The sequence below is a fragment of the Sinocyclocheilus grahami genome, unplaced genomic scaffold (assembly GCF_001515645.1).
Source record: "Sinocyclocheilus grahami isolate Dianchi unplaced genomic scaffold, SAMN03320097.WGS_v1.1 scaffold328.1, whole genome shotgun sequence".
In the NCBI taxonomy this organism is placed as follows: domain Eukaryota; kingdom Metazoa; phylum Chordata; class Actinopteri; order Cypriniformes; family Cyprinidae; genus Sinocyclocheilus; species Sinocyclocheilus grahami.
This window is the reverse complement of record NW_015505507.1, coordinates 71,191-87,389: the sequence shown is the minus strand read 5'-3', so window position 1 is coordinate 87,389 and position 16,199 is coordinate 71,191. Positions and strand designations below refer to the sequence as shown.

Sequence of the window (16,199 nt, the reverse complement as noted above, 5' to 3'; positions counted from 1 at the left end):
ACTCGTGGTGCCTCGCTGACAGATATTTGTAGAGCTGCGGGCTGGGCGACCCCCAACACGTTCGCTAGATTCTGTAGCCTTCGTGTGGAGCCGGTATCCTTCTGTGTTCTCACCTCAAGCGGGTAGAGGCACTGAGAGGCCCCGGTTTAGGGTCGGCTTGCTAAAACTGCTCCAGAGTGTCCGTACTGTAGCCCCTGTCGAGCTCCTCCGTCCCCTCGGCAGCCAGACGTGGCGGAACGTCCGGTGCCAGGCCCTCACACGCTGAATTCGTGAGAACCGGCAGAGGGCTGGGTTCCATATGTAGAGACCTAAGCGGATTCCATATGTGTAAAGTCCACGGTATAGCCTCAGAGCCCGTGTTTCCCCGGCAGACTTCTGCTATTTCCATGAGGGTTACAATCACCTCTAATCTTCCATATGCACCTAAATGGATGTCATATGTGTAAGTACTTCCAAAACCTCCTTCGGGAAGGATGGGGCTTCCGCAACGTTCCTGTTCCAAGTGGAACGGGTACGTTTTCCCAGTGTTATCCAATCTCACTGAGTGGGTAGTGCTATGACAACAGTGACTGTTCTTCTTGTTGCGAGCCCCGGCCTACACCACAAAGGGGCGCAGGCGGCTCGCACAGGACACTGGAAGGGGCAGCATCCATGGCGCTTTGGTAGGGATCTCAATTTGTCAGTCACCGACATGACTCGGAGTGACCGACTGAAAGGGAACGTCTCGGTTACGTATGTAACCCTCGTTCCCTGAAGGAGGGAACGGAGACGTCACATCCCTCGGTCACTGGCTCGGCTCGGCTCCTCAGCGAAAACCTGGTATGCGTTGCACCGGCTGCCATTTTATGCTCACGCTGTGATCAGCGGCAGCTGGATGGATTACACGCGAAGTGGATTGGTCTCTCTAAGCGAGATCCCAATTTGTCGGTCATCGACGTGACGTCTCTGTTCCCTCCTTCAGGGAACGAGGGTTACCTACGTAACCGAGACGTTTTATCACTCTAAAAGGCAAAGCGCCTCCTGCTGGCAGAGAATGAATTTGCATTTTCAATAAGCCTGACTCCAGCAACATTTCCAGTTTTTGTTGTTGTTCAATTTTTGAACAACAACAACAGCACTTTTCATGCCCTTTTTTTTTTTTTTTGGCTGGATCACATTTGTTTCAATCTATAAGAATAATCAGCCTACACTACTAGTCAAAAGTTTTTGAAAAGTAAGATTTTAATGTTTTTTTTTAAGAATTCTCTTCTGCTCACCAAGGCTGCATTTATTTCATTCAAGGTACAGCAAAAATAGTAAAACAAAATTAAATATTTTTACTATTTAAAATTGCTTTCTATTTGAATAGATTTTAAAAAATGCCATTTATTCCTGTGATCATAGCTGACTTTTCAGCATCATTACTCCAGTCTTCAGTGTCACATGATCCTTCAGAAATCATTCTAATATGATGATTTGCTGATTATCAATATTTAAAACAGTTGAGTAAATTTTTTCAGGATTCTTTGATAAATAGAAAGATCCAAATATCAGCATTTATCTGAAATAAAAAGCTTTTGTAACATACACTATTCCATTCAAAAGCTTGGAGTCAGTATAATTTTTATTATTTTGGTGGGGAAATAAATTATTGAAATTAATACTTTTATTTAGCAAGGATGCTTAAAATTGATCAAAAGTGATGATAAAGGCATTTATAATGTTACAAAAGATTTCTATTTCAGATAAATAGTGTTCATATCGATATCGGAATTATATCGTATCGACCGAAATTAAGAAATATATTGTGATATAAATTTTCACCATATTGTCCAGCCCTAATTAGATGAGGGGAAGAAATGCATGAAGCTGTGTTTGCTTTCCAAGAGCAGAGCATTTACTAATGTATATAGGATTAGCACCTAGCTTTAATGTCACTCGAGTGTGTGTGTATGTGTGGTCCCTTGAAATGTGAGGTGATAAACTGAGCACTATAGATGTATTTAACAGTATGACTATATATCTCTCTTTCTCTCTCTTTCACACCTACACTCTCACACAGGGGAGCTTGTGCGTCCCTTAAGAATAAAATGGTGCCAGTTTGTGCATAACACACTGTAGAGAGAAGCGCCAGTGGCTCGGAGGTAAGATTTAGCGCTTTGTGAAATGAGAGGCTGCTCTTTTGAGGAGTAATTGCACTCAGAGCTGTTTTGCCTCTGCAGTTTAGAAGGAGGAGGTGATAAAGGAGGGATGACAAGTAATGGAAGGAAGGATAACACACACCACGGCTGAGAGCTATTCAGAACTGATTGGAGAATTACTTTTAAATGCCAGTAGCTTTCAAATTAAATTGCCAAGTTTAAATTGAGTTAGCAAACAGGATTGTAGTTTAGATTTTAAGTTTGAGACATAAATGGAATTAAAATGGAATGAATTTCAAAGAAATTCATACAGTATAACTATACTGTAAGAGTAGTTTTATAATATACCTCAATATGAATGCATGAAATGATGCTGAGGAACAGATACGGTCTAAAATAAGATGTTTATAAATAAACTTTCATACATTTTAATTAAGTTTTTTTTTATCACATTTCTGCTTTTAATTCATGATATTTATGATCATATTGCAGGTTTATTATTTTATCACATTTTGCTTCATTTTTATATTACTACTAAAAATTATTATATAATTATATTACTGTATTATATTATTTTACTACTTTATTTAATATTATTATATTTCCACTTTATATATTTGTTGTTTTTTATATTATCATGTGAAAATGTCTTATTTTTCAATTTTAATGTTGTTTTTCTAGTTTTAGTAATTGTATTTTGCTTTTTATTTATTTAATATTACCATATTACTTATTATCACAGTTTTGCATCATTAATATTTTATTTATTTTATATTATCAAATGAAATTTTTTTATTTATGTATTTATATATATTTTTTACTTCATTATATTATCATATTTTGCTATCAGTTATTTGTTTGTTTGTTATATATTTATATTTCTGCTATTATTTCTTTATTTTTAAATTCTTCTGGCTATTTTGTTCTAGCACTCAAGAATCAGTGGAATGGCAGCCAGTTCTTAAATTCTGAATTTCGTGCATCACTGACACACACACACATTGAGCTGTGAACAGCAGTGGATGAGAGGTGTCAGAGAGCGCTGATGATGAGGGTTAATGTGAAGTGAGGATGTGATGATGACCGCTAAATTGTCACACTCCTCCTCCTCTCACCGCAGTGTGAGATGTCAACAGAGTGTGATTTACTCTTGTGTCTACACTTTGCTTGGCACCCCGCCCATTCTTTTCACATACTATCTAGGGGAGTAAGTGAAGTGAAGAAGAGAGAATGCCATTGCTCTTAGCTCTTTCATTACTTCTCATCTGTCACTCCCCATCCCTCCCTTTCCAATGGGTTTCCCTTTTTTCCTTGCCTCATTTTCTCTGTCAACTGTAGACTTAGTCACGATCCTGGACTGAAAGTATTTGGCCCATTTATAAAGTGGTTGTATGAGTGCAGAGATGGATCTGACAATCACTTATATTTTGCTCTGCTCAGCAGAGTTACATAACGTCCCCAACTGGACCTGTTAAAATGGAAGAAGACTCCTCGTCTGTAACCATTGATCTACTGTATTCACAATATACCTTGCACATAAAGGGAGTTTTTATGAGCTTTAATGTAACTCGAAGAATCCTTTGCACTCATAGTACTCTGCTAGACCTTCATCTCTTCCACCCATCCCAACTGAGTGTCTAGAGGGTCTTGGTTTTGCTTATGTTCCACTTTGATTGACTAAGATCATGATCTTACTGATTTATCAAAGTGAATTTATCATAGATCTCCACACTGATGTAAGGTCTCACCTTCACTTTTGATGACAATGTCACACGGTGCTAATTAGCACTCAGCTGCTCAATCAGATGGCATGCCTAGATTACAAACAGTCTTTTGTCTGGTCCTAATGTTGTCGCTGATGCTGAGATGTGACTTTGTTACAACAAATTGATGCTCTGCAATGTTATTTTTGCACCACAAAAGTGTTGCTTTGGGTTTCTTTTGGTGGATTCCCTAAAGCCCATCCTTGACCTTGTTTCTTTTTGATGGCTGTGGCTTTTTACTGGATTTGTATGGAACATTTTAAGTATTAAATTATAGTGACCAGACATTCACCCTTTATATATTACTCTGTATATAAAATTAATGACATAAGCTAACACACTGTATGTTATGAATTATCTATGCTAGTTTAATTATAAAACTATAGAATTATGCTAGTGCTAGCTCACAGACTTGGGTAATTACACAGTACAGTCGTTCTGGTAACACATTAAACAACTTATAAAAACTTATATATTTAAAAAAATATTAGTATACACTACCATTCAAAAGTTTGGTGTCAGTACTTTCTGTTTCTTTTTTTTTAAATAAATGTATACTTTTCTCAGCAGGGATGCATGTAATTGATCAAAAGTAACAATACATTTATTGTAATGTTACAAATGCTGTTATTCTGAACTTTCTATTCAGCAAAAAAAAACAACAACAACAAAAAGTTAAAAAGTATCTCCGTTTCAGCAGCACAACTTTAAAAAAAAAAAAAAAACAATTAGAAAAGTTTCTTGAGCACCAAATCAGCAGCTTAGAATGGTATCTGAAGGATCATGTGACACTAAACAATGGTGTAATGGCTTCTAAAAATTCAGCTTTGCCATCACAGCAATAAATTACATTTTTAAATATATTCAAATAGAAAAAAAACTATTTTAAATTATAATGATATTTTACAATATTATGCTTTTTTCCTCTCATAAATCGACTTTTAAGAACATTTAAAAAAAATTTACGGACCTTAAACTTTTGAACTTTGGTAAGTTTGCTGAAGTGCAAGGCCGTGTAATCCAGCATAGTCATTTAGCAGTTGGCAATAGGATATAAATGATATATTGTGAAGCTATTATGCAATTAGTCCGTCATATGGAGTAAATGTTCTGTATGAGCTTTTAGTCTGTGCTCTGCCCGTTTACAAAAAGGCTTGAGGAAACAGACCACAATTATGATGCTTTAGGAGCAAATCAACTTGGTCCTTCAGATGTTATTGAATAAAAACAGAGTGTGTTCTGTTTTTGTGAGACACCTTGTTTTTATGGTGACAAAAGAGCTTCATTTTCTGTCTGTGCTTGGAAAGTAAACAGGGTTTTCTGTTAAAACCGTGCTGGAATGAGCCGGAAATTACACTCTCTTATTGACCAGAGTTATTGTGCACCATTTTGAAGAAAGGCATCGTGGATGTTTACAACGACCCACTATAGACCTATGCCTGGGTGCTATTGTCACCTAAGCTAGAAGGGTCACTGTGGTACCCATTCTATCAATTTGTGTTCAGAAAGGGCCTATTCATAGGTGTATGCATTTGTTCTGTCTTGCATGCTTACAGGCAATAGATAACAGATGCCTTTGCTACACACATAATCAATTGTAATAAAATAATTATATTGCAGTCTACAAAGAGATGTTACAGTGCCAGGTGTTTTTCTTCCCAGAATCAGGAAATGAACTTATGAGTTAAAATCCCATTGTTGAAAAAAAGATTAACTTACTGAATTAATAAGCAAATCATAAAAGCAGTCAAATCAAATTTCATGACTTTGGCTTTTATGCACTTTTGTGTTCTTGAAATTAAAATAGTAGAGCACAAAGAAGAATCATTATGTAAAAATGCGGTTTTCTGGAAAGGTTAATTTTATTGAAACTAAAAAACCAAAGCAAAATAACAATTGTGTCTCAGCAATGGCAGCAATGGTGTTTTATTGCTGAATGAATCGGGGTATTTGAAAGAATCAGTTGAATGAAAGATTTAATGACTCAGAAAAGCGTATAAAAAATATATAAATTATTGGGTTGTAGTTTTTTTTTTTATCTAGCTGCTTTGAATGCAGTGAGACTGTATGTGTGTATTATTGGGTAATTGGTTGATTAAAGGTTTGAGTTATTACATCAGCCTCAGAAAACATTAATCAGGATGAGCCCAGGGGAAATGTCATTGATTAAGTAAACCAGCCTGGAGGCTGTGAAGTTCAACCATTACCAAAAAACCTTGTGTGTGATATTCATGTAAAAGTATGATAAAAGTCAGCTATCAGTAATTACTCCTAAAAGTGGATTGTATTTAATCTAATATGCTGTATTCTTTACTTCTGCATATTTGTATTTTCTTCAGAAAGATAAATCAGCTGATATGCAGGCATTTATACTGTCAGTGTATAATGTATTACCTGGCTCCCTAATACTTGATTTTGATTGGTCAGTTTTGGCAAACTGCATATTTTTTTGTACAATAACGAACAAACTGTACTTTTCTTGTTTATATCTTTCATATCATTCCACAGTCTCTTTAATCTCGCATAATGAAATCATTTCAAACCAAATCAATATTTCATGTCCATTTATTTATTTGCTAAGTAGCTGTGCAATTAGCTGGATAAAATACAGTGAGCCAGTTATTATCACAGAAGAATCTTCTTATTAAGGATGATAAAAACCCTTTTATCGGGGGGGTTTATTCTGTGACAATGACCAAACTGTGACTGTACATTAAGTCTTAGTATCTATCAAACAATTTTCTAGATGAAAATTTAGTTCCTTGCATTTATTCTTACAATTAAACATCTCTTATTTATTATACGTTGTTGTCAGGAAGGAATCAATGCACAGCTAGCAATAATTATTCTATAAAATTATGTTGATGTTCTGATGGTGGTACTACAGTAATCATTATATTCATCTTTGTGTGTGTGTTTTTTTTTTAAGAACTGTATATGAAATATACCTGACTTTAGTGTGTCTCCTACTTAGACACAGAATTGGTTGAATATCTGTGTTTGCATGTGCATTCATATTGTTTTTTTTTTGGTGTTTTGCCTCACATAATGTGAATCATTCCCATTTAGAGACTCACATCTCAAGAACTGTATATGAAATATACCTGACTTTAGTGTGTCTCCTACTTAGACACAGAATTGGTTGAATATCTGTGTTTGCATGTGCATTCATATTGTTTTTTTTTGGTGTTTTGCCTCACATAATGTGAATCATTCCCATTTAGAGACTCACATCTCCCATAAGAACTGCTGTTTATACCTTTTGTGAATATGGATTTGTGTGATACACATTCTGTGTACACAGCATGAAGAGTGTGAGTTCATGTGATAAAAAAGCAATTGTTAGTGTATTCTCTCTGAAATACCAGTTTTCATTTGCTCTGTTCTGTGACATAAATGCTACCGCAGATATTCCCTAGTTTCCAGACTTGTGATTTCTGATGTGATCTTTATTGTTGACTGTTGTCTTTCAATTCATAGCATTCTTATACAAGCATATTCTCACCACAGGAACCCACCACAACCCGCCAAAATAAAAGCTTGCTGATTTTAGGTTTGAAAATAATGATAATCCATATAAAAAAAATTAAAAGTTACATAAAATAATTTATTTAAAAAAAGATGTGAATGTGAATATTAGCATTATATTTTTAAGTGTGCTATAAAATAATTGTATTTTATTTAATACTGTTTATTTTAAAATATAATAGTATTGTCACATTTTATTTATTAGTTTCTTTATTATAAAAAAATAAACAAGGTGCAATAATACTATTATTACTATAATTTTTTTAAATAGTTATAATGGGTCACACTACATGCATCCCTGGTTATTGCGATTTATCAAACAATTATTTTTTATTATTATTATTATTATTTTTTTTTTTCAGAATTGCAAGATGTAAGGTCAGAATTGTGAGATATAAACTCGTAATTTCAAGTAAATAAAAAACAGAATTGTGAGATGCAGACTTAGAATTCTGAGAACAAAGTCAAAATTGTGGGATAAAAAGTTGGATTTACTTTTTTTGAAAAGGCTTTTTGAAAAGCTTCCATACATTCTTCTAGTATAGAATGCCGCATGTTCAAACAAAAAATGGTAAAGAATCATGCATTTATTTTGAATTAACTAAGCCTATCAGTCTCGTACACACAGAGAGACAAACATACAACATCATGTGTCCCAGATGAGCATTGTTTACAGCATGTGGAGGTTAATTATGCATTTTATGGGACGTTTACAAGCTCAGGCGAGAAATACCACAATGTCCTTCTCACCTCCTGAAGGACTTGTCAGGGAGCATAAACCATTCATGCTCTACTAGTGAGTTTCTTTGTCTCTTGACCATGACACACACACACAGCCATAGCCAACTTTAACAATCATCGCCGTGACTGTCCTATGAATCAACTCACAGCACCCTGCCACCCTTCACCTTGACTTTCTCTCATACTCCCATGTCTGTCCTCCTGAGAAGTGATCATGCATACCACTGTTTGGAACAAGAACATCCTGACTCTCACTGATGTGAGTGATGCAGATGCGAGTGACTCAAATCAAATTAAAAAAAGACTGAGAAAACATCTGTTGTGACACATTTCTCTTCTTACTTTTACCTCAGTAAATAATTCATCATCAAAAGTTTATCTAAGGCAGTCCCCTCGGTCCATTCGCCGCGGGGCCCCCTCAGGTGCGGTAATTAATGTATTATTGTGTTTTTTTGTTTTGTATTCTAAAAACTAAAAACATACATACAATTAAAACATAACAATAACCATTGCATAATAACTATTTTAATATTTTAAGTTATGCATGTTTTTTCATGACTTTTCTTGTGGTCCTGATTGAATTAAGTCCTTATTTAATTGTTAAAGGCTATTTAATGTGAACTCTGGGCCTGCATATCTAGGGCTAGAGATTGGATGTTAGGCATGATTTTCATGACAGCCAGACGAAAGTCATTGTGCACTTCCAGCTTGTTGCGTGCTTTCGTTTTGATGGTTACCAGAGATCTAAAAGCAGTTTCGGACAGGTATGTTGTGGCGAATGGCAGGATGAGCCAAGCTTGGGTGCGACGTTGGGTCCTTTCACCAGCCAGAACCGTTTGTACCCGTGTTCGGTAAAGAATCTCCTCAGAAGAGAATTAGACTTGATATCCAAGAGCTCGTCCTCCGCTTCTAAATACTCCACGTCCTCCACCTTTGCGGTGAATGGATCCATTACCCAAAGACAAATTAGTTGACAAAAGTATGTAATTTTATTTCGCCGTCTTCAGTGTACTGCACATATGCAATGAGGACTGCTTCATCTGCCACAGTAGACGTTTCGTCAAGTTGGATAGAAAATGGGTGCATCTTTAACTTTTCAACCAACATGTTCTCAACATCATTCACCATTCTGTCGATTCTGTCTTTTATTGTATTATTGGACAGAGGTACAGTTTTTAGTTTCGAAGCCACCTGTGCCCCGCACATTATTTCTGCCATTTTCACACATGCGGGTTTGAGCAGAGTTTCCCCGATGGTGTGTGGCTTTTTTGATTGGGCAATTAGGAAAGCGCACTCAAAGGATGCAACGGTCGCCTGCTTATTTTCATTTTCAGCTTTAGTCAAAGCATCTCTGATGTTCTGGGGTCTATTTGACATAACAACTTCTTTTTTCCTTAGGAAAAATTCTCTGGGTTTACCAACCGTCTGTGGGTGTTTGGTGCTCTGATGTCTTCTTAGTTTGCAGGGCTTCATGCTTTCATTCGATAGTCTCTCACCACAGATTACACACTCAATTCTCACCTTGTCCATTGCTTCAATGAAACCGAATTCAAGATAACTGTCCAAATAAGTCCTTGTTTTCTTTTTAGCGCATTCATTTTTATCTTCTCCCTGGCGCTTTGCCATTTTCTCTTTGCTGCGTCTTTTTTTAAAGTTACGTCTGTACGTTCCCACTCTCGCGATACGCTGCAAAAAATTCTCGACGTTAAGAGAATTTCTTCTCTTTCCATAAATTAATTCTTTTTTTTTTTTAATATTTAGAATTGAAATATTTATTGTGCTGTTATAAATGAAATATATATATTTTATTTATTTATTCTTAAAAACGAGTGCACTTGGCGACCCCTCGAAAATTATTAGCGACCCCTAGTGGGGGTCGCGACCCCCGGGTTGGGAACCACTGGCCTAGAGCATTTCACACAGGCTGCTAGTTTCACTTTCGCCAGAAAGTCGTGTATGCCTAAGGTTGAAAATAAATTATGTTTATAGTGAATGCCTCTATGAATGGTTTTATTTTTACGATTTCGTTTTAATCCAAATGATGCGTGTGCTAAGTGAGTGAACATCAAAGATCACACAACAGAATTGCGCACTCTCTCTCTCTCTCTCCCTACCGTTAAGTAACTCGTGCATTATTTTACTTACTTGTTTTTGACATATCCGACTGAACTACAAACTTTCCAGTGATGTCTGTGAGAAAGATATATTCACTCGACAAGCTCGCGCATCTGCACCGCCGCGCGCTCAATCCACTCAGCGTGCTTTGTTTATCAGCTATACAGGCGTTAATACTGAATGTTTAACATTATATTCATTGCATACATATACTTTGTAGTAGACATCCTTAACTCCTTTCTGCTGTCTGTTGTTCTGTTGTTGGTGGTTTTTTTTCTGAATATGGCGCTTATCACATGCTGTGTGGTATCGGCGTTTGGTATCGGGGCATTTTAACGAGTACGAGTACAGGAGACCAGTATCGGGCCAAGTACAGGAGACCAGTATCATCCCTAGTTATTACTGTTATTACACTTGTATACAAAACTTCGTATTATGCTTGTTATAGAGTGTGTGACGTCACGTGTGGCAGTGACGTGGTTGTCACGGCGACCGTCACAGCCCTACCACTGCATACACCCGCCCATAGACCCTCCTCAAAAAAAAAGACACCAGGAAAGTGATTGAAAATAGACAAAAGAGACGAATATAAATGTAAATGTCTTCCTCGTAACCAGGAACAGAAACCAAGTATCTGTATTTTGTCTCAATTCGTGAGCTAAGTGCATTGTCACACCCCTAGTGTCGATAAGCGGTGATATAGCTCATAATTTTCCAAGTGTATGATATAGCTTTCATTCTTCAGGTCAACCATATATTAATGAAAAAAAATCAGTTTGAAAAAGGAAAGCGATAACTTTGTCATTGTATCCTCTCAAATGTTAAAGTTGCCACAGTCACTGCATGCTTTGCATGTGCTACCCTGCCCCACCCCCCTGGCCCATTTTTATTTATTTTTTGCTTGTTTTAACCCCCCTTATATTCCTTCCATTAATCCAGCACAAGGAATATACTCTTTGTTATGTCTATTAAACAAATTTTTTCCCTTATTTTTATTTTTCTTTCTTTCTACAGCAACTAATGCGAGAGCGCCAGCAGATGGCCAGCCGTCCGTTTGCATCTGTTACGGTGGCACTTGAGGCTCCAGAGGAAGAGGAGGAGCTTCTGCAGGGCCAGGTGGAGGTGGGTACCTTCAATGATAGGCTTGTAGATATTCAATAGTTATTTACCTACTATATTTAAATTGAAGCAATTCAAATAAGGATAAATGAGAACACCCCCTCTGAAGCTTAAATTCAGCAATTAATCTTTTCTCGTTTCTGTTTTAAGTATGAACATGTAGCAAAAGTAACACAGAAAGTTGTGAGAAAAGGCTGGCAAAAGATATGAAAAGAGTAACTGTTTGCAACATGTCTTCAAATGTATGATTGTTGTCTAAAACTGGAACTATAATAAACTCGTTTAGCCTTTTCCAATGCCCATATTTACATAATACAGACTTCTGGGAATCCATACTCTGATCTCACAAGACCAAGTCAGTCATTTTGGATCTAAAAGCATCCAAAATGGTGTGGCATGGCTGGGGGAGGAGTACAGTAAGAAGTGCCTGGTTCCCACAGTGAAGTTCTGTGCTTGTGTTCTTATATAAGGATATTTGACTACTGAAGGTGTGAGGGAGTTGTGCTTTATCAATGCTGTAATGAATTCAAACACCGTTGAGTGATGTAATACAAAATCTTGAAACAGAAGAAACTACCCTCTTCTCATTCCCTGCAATGTTAGGTATTTTTCAACTTGACAATGCCTATATACATTCCCCAAGGTGAAAACCTCCCCATTAAAGATCAACACATTTAAGGAGGTCATCTCCAGTTAAATAGGATAGATGGGGTGATTTGTCACAAAATTGTACACTCAATGCCAAGAAGGGTCGGTAGTATACTTAAAAGACATATTATAATCAAGGGTGTATTAATTAATGCAACCCTTCATTTAAACTAAATTGGCTAATTTACTTATTTTACAGATGTTATTGACATATATTTTGAATTGTTTCCTTCCACTACATTACTTCCAAATATGTGCCCCTCAGTACTTGCAGATTGTGATGTCTCATCACTTAAGTTTATTCCACAATAATTCCTTCAGCCTTTGCATTTTTTTTATAATAGAAGACAGTGGAAACCATGAATTTACAAGGTGAAAACCTCCCCATTAAAGATCAACACATTTAAGGAGGTCATCTCCAGTTAAATAGGATAGATGGGGTGATTTGTCACAAAATTGTACACTCAATGCCAAGAAGGGTCGGTAGTATACTTAAAAGACATATTAAGTATTTAATCAAGGGTGTATTAATTAATGCAACCCTTCATTTAAACTAAATTGGCTAATTTACTTATTTTACAGATGTTATTGACATATATTTTGAATTGTTTCCTTCCACTACATTACTTCCAAATATGTGCCCCTCAGTACTTGCAGATTGTGATGTCTCATCACTTAAGTTTATTCCACAATAATTCCTTCAGCCTTTGCATTTTTTTTATAATAGAAGACAGTGGAAACCATGAATTTAAAGCTATTTCCTCATTCAGAGGTTGATTAAACAACATCTGGTGTAACAGTGTAGACTCCATTTAGCGTAATTGCATAATATACGGGTGAATATTGGCTGGTTAAGCAGCAAGGCCAAAGCACAGGGCCATCATCACATTTCATGCCTAAGTTGATTGGTAAGCACAGGCTGCGGATGGATGCCTTCACTGGCTCTGAGCGGTTCTCTCACATTGACCGTTGCAGTTAGAGTGGAAATGTTTGTAGTCCAAGTATCTTCCACAGAGATAAAGACAGCATTTGACTATTTTACACTACTTTTCTTTTCACGGTGTTTAATTTCATTGGTACATGTTATAAAATGATATAATGATATAAAAAGATCACACACATTCAAACTGGTATTACTTGACATTTTCCCTCATTTAACCAGAGTGTGATTGAAGCTGTCAGCTGATTCAGCATGCCAGCTGAATTGATTTAATATATTTTGATAATATAGTGAGATTTCTTCTCCAAATTGGCCCTGTTAGAGCGTCTTTCACTTGTTTTCAAAGATGCAGACTTTTTCAATAATCTTTTAAATGCCATCTGCAATCATTGACCTCTTATAAAAGTCAAGCAAATGTTTGGTGGTCTGTTATTTATTGGATGGTTCCTTTATCTTGCGCCGCATACATCTGCATGGTGCGGCTGTGTAGGAAGAGTGTGTTGGAAAAGAGCTCTGGGAACATATGCATGGAAATCTGGATGTGCTTTCAAAATACGCCCAAGCCTGTTAGACTTTTTTAAATAGCTGCGATATAATTTGAATCATACCAGATAACTGCTAATTGCTGGAATAACATACTGAGTGCTAAGAGTGTGCTAGACCTGCTGTGCTCAATATCTAGACTGAAGTGTGTGAGAAACTTTCATTGACTGAGCTGTCCTTACTGTTACCTCTAGAACACTTCAGGTGCAAACAACATCTGCTGCACCAGAGCAACTGTTCTCTGAGGAGTTTTTAAAAATGAAATTACATAGGAAAAAATATATAAAGCTATTATTTAAATTATTTTATTTTTAATTAATAAATGAAATACAATGTATAAATATAAATAATTGTATTTATATTATTTTATATATTTATTTTATTATTTAAGACCCTGATTATCCTAAATAGGAACACTGTAGTCACAAATAAGCCCCTTAGCACTCAGTTGTTGATAACTGTTTGATTGAGTTTTAAATCAAGAGTGTTAAATTATTTATGGATTTTATGAAAGTGTTCCACAATAGGATCTAACGACAAGCGTGAAATAACAAGCAAGTAAATCACTGGCTGCCATTTGCTAGATATGCTATTGTGCCACATGTGATTGCAGCAGCCTCTATGACCTTGTTGCATTATAAAACAAAAGGTGAGACATTAGCATAAATCGTCACATCAGCGTCCATATAACGTCCATACAATGTAATAAAACTAATGAAGCCACGGCCCAGAGCACCTGCATTACACCAAAAGCATATCTCACTTTTTGTGAGGACTGATCGATCGCAGTCCAATGTTTTTGTAATGCTGGGAGAAATTAATCAATTTCAGATGTAATGTTTTAATGTGCCGTATTTACCTCCAGTGGGTGGTGTGGAGATAAAGACTATTTATGACACTTATGAGCTGTCTGACTGGGGAACGGCAACTATTATTCACACATGTGCAAAATAGCACGTACACATTCACAGGCTTTAAAACATTAAAGGTGCAGGCTGCAACTTTTTTAAACACACAGTGCCATTTGGAATTTAGTATGATTTGTTTATGTTTTTGAAAGAAGTCTCTTATGCTCACAAAGGCTGCCTTTATTTATTTATTTATTTGATTTAAAAAATAAACTATTTTGAGTAAAATAATGTTTATACATTAATATTTTAAATGTAATTTATTGCTTTGATGGCAGAGCAAAATTTTCAACATCTATTACTCCAGTCTTCATTGTCACCCTATGATTTGCTGTTCAATTAACATTTCTTATTATTATCAATGTTGAAAACAATTTAGCTTCTTCATTTTTCTTTGAAAACTTTGATCAGAATTTCAGAATGAAAAGTTCAAAATAAAATTACAAAAATTTAAATATAAATATTTTGTAACGTTAAAACTATATTTACTCTAACTTTTACTAAAAGTAATAATTTCTTTAAAAAATCTAAAACAGTAGTGTACATAAATAGCACTTAAAAATAAATAGCACTTAAAATACACTGCAAACGCTGAAAAAAAAGTAATGCCAGATGGCAGGTAAAACGAAAGAACTGGTGATTCTAAATATAATTAATTATTAGTATGTGTGTTATGTATGTCAGTTCTTATAAGAGCTTCATGCCAAGACTGATGCCTTGGTTCCTGACAGGTTAACACCAAACTCTATTGAAATCAATAAATCTTCCAGTCATTTATTAGGTTGCATCTCTGTTAGGATGCAGCCATAGAAGACTGTTAATGTAGGCAGTTCATAAAGTCCATGCCAATAGGTGTCAGTATACAGACCATGAGCACTAAGACAAAGAAGACCCAGCCAGAACTGAAGTGCACCTGCAATTTCCTTCAAAGCATCTAAAGCAAGGACACATACAGTGCTGCAGACCATGTGTCAGTTCATGTAAAAACTGTCTTCTTTTCTGCTCATGAGCATTCTGTATATCCACTCTGCGATTGTAAAATGATGCTCTATTAAGTTTAGGTGTTGTTAGATTTTGTTTGGATTCTTAAGTTTTCAGATGGAATGATTACTCTCAAACTGGTAGTTTTACTGTTTTATGCCTATATACAGTAAAAAAAAAAAAAAAAATTCTTATTTCTGAAGCTGCTTTAATATTAGTCCGTTCCTTGAGATAACACCTCTCTTTCTCTCTGCTAGGCATCAGTTACTCGCTGTACTCTGGCCAAATGTGCTGTTGATATTAGGAAGCTGAGAGTGGTGGGAGCGATCAGGGAGATGACAACAGTAGTCCACAGAGCAGGGACCCAAACATCTGTTCTGTGAGCTGTCTGTCTCTGGACTGCTCTTATCAAAACAATCTCAGCTGTTCAAATACACAGCGGCACCAGTGCCAAATCTCATGAGCCAAAAAAAAAAATTTTTTTTCTGAAGCTGCTTTAATATTAGTCCGTTCCTTGAGATAACACCTCTCTTTCTCTCTGCTAGGCATCAGTTACTCGCTGTACTCTGGCCAAATGTGCTGTTGATATTAGGAAGCTGAGAGTGGTGGGAGTGATCAGGGAGATGACAACAGTAGTCCACAGAGCAGGGACCCAAACATCTGTTCTGTGAGCTGTCTGTCTCTGGACTGCTCTTATCAAAACAATCTCAGCTGTTCAAATACACAGCGGCACCAGTGCCAAATCTCATGAGCCAAAAAAAAAAAAGATCCACTTGTCCCCGTTCTCCTCTCT

The 16,199-nt window shown here is 36.2% G+C and overlaps 1 protein-coding gene across 1 annotated transcript in view; it reads left to right on the top strand.

Annotated features, from left to right (window-relative positions):
- Positions 1-16,199, top strand: part of atrnl1a (attractin-like 1a) — a 291,501-nt gene that overhangs the window by 214,976 nt on the left and 60,326 nt on the right. Inside the window, exon 28 of the mRNA XM_016295005.1 lies at positions 11,282-11,389. Within this exon, the coding sequence (XP_016150491.1) occupies positions 11,282-11,389 (108 nt within the window). The remainder of the gene's footprint in view (positions 1-11,281; positions 11,390-16,199) is intronic.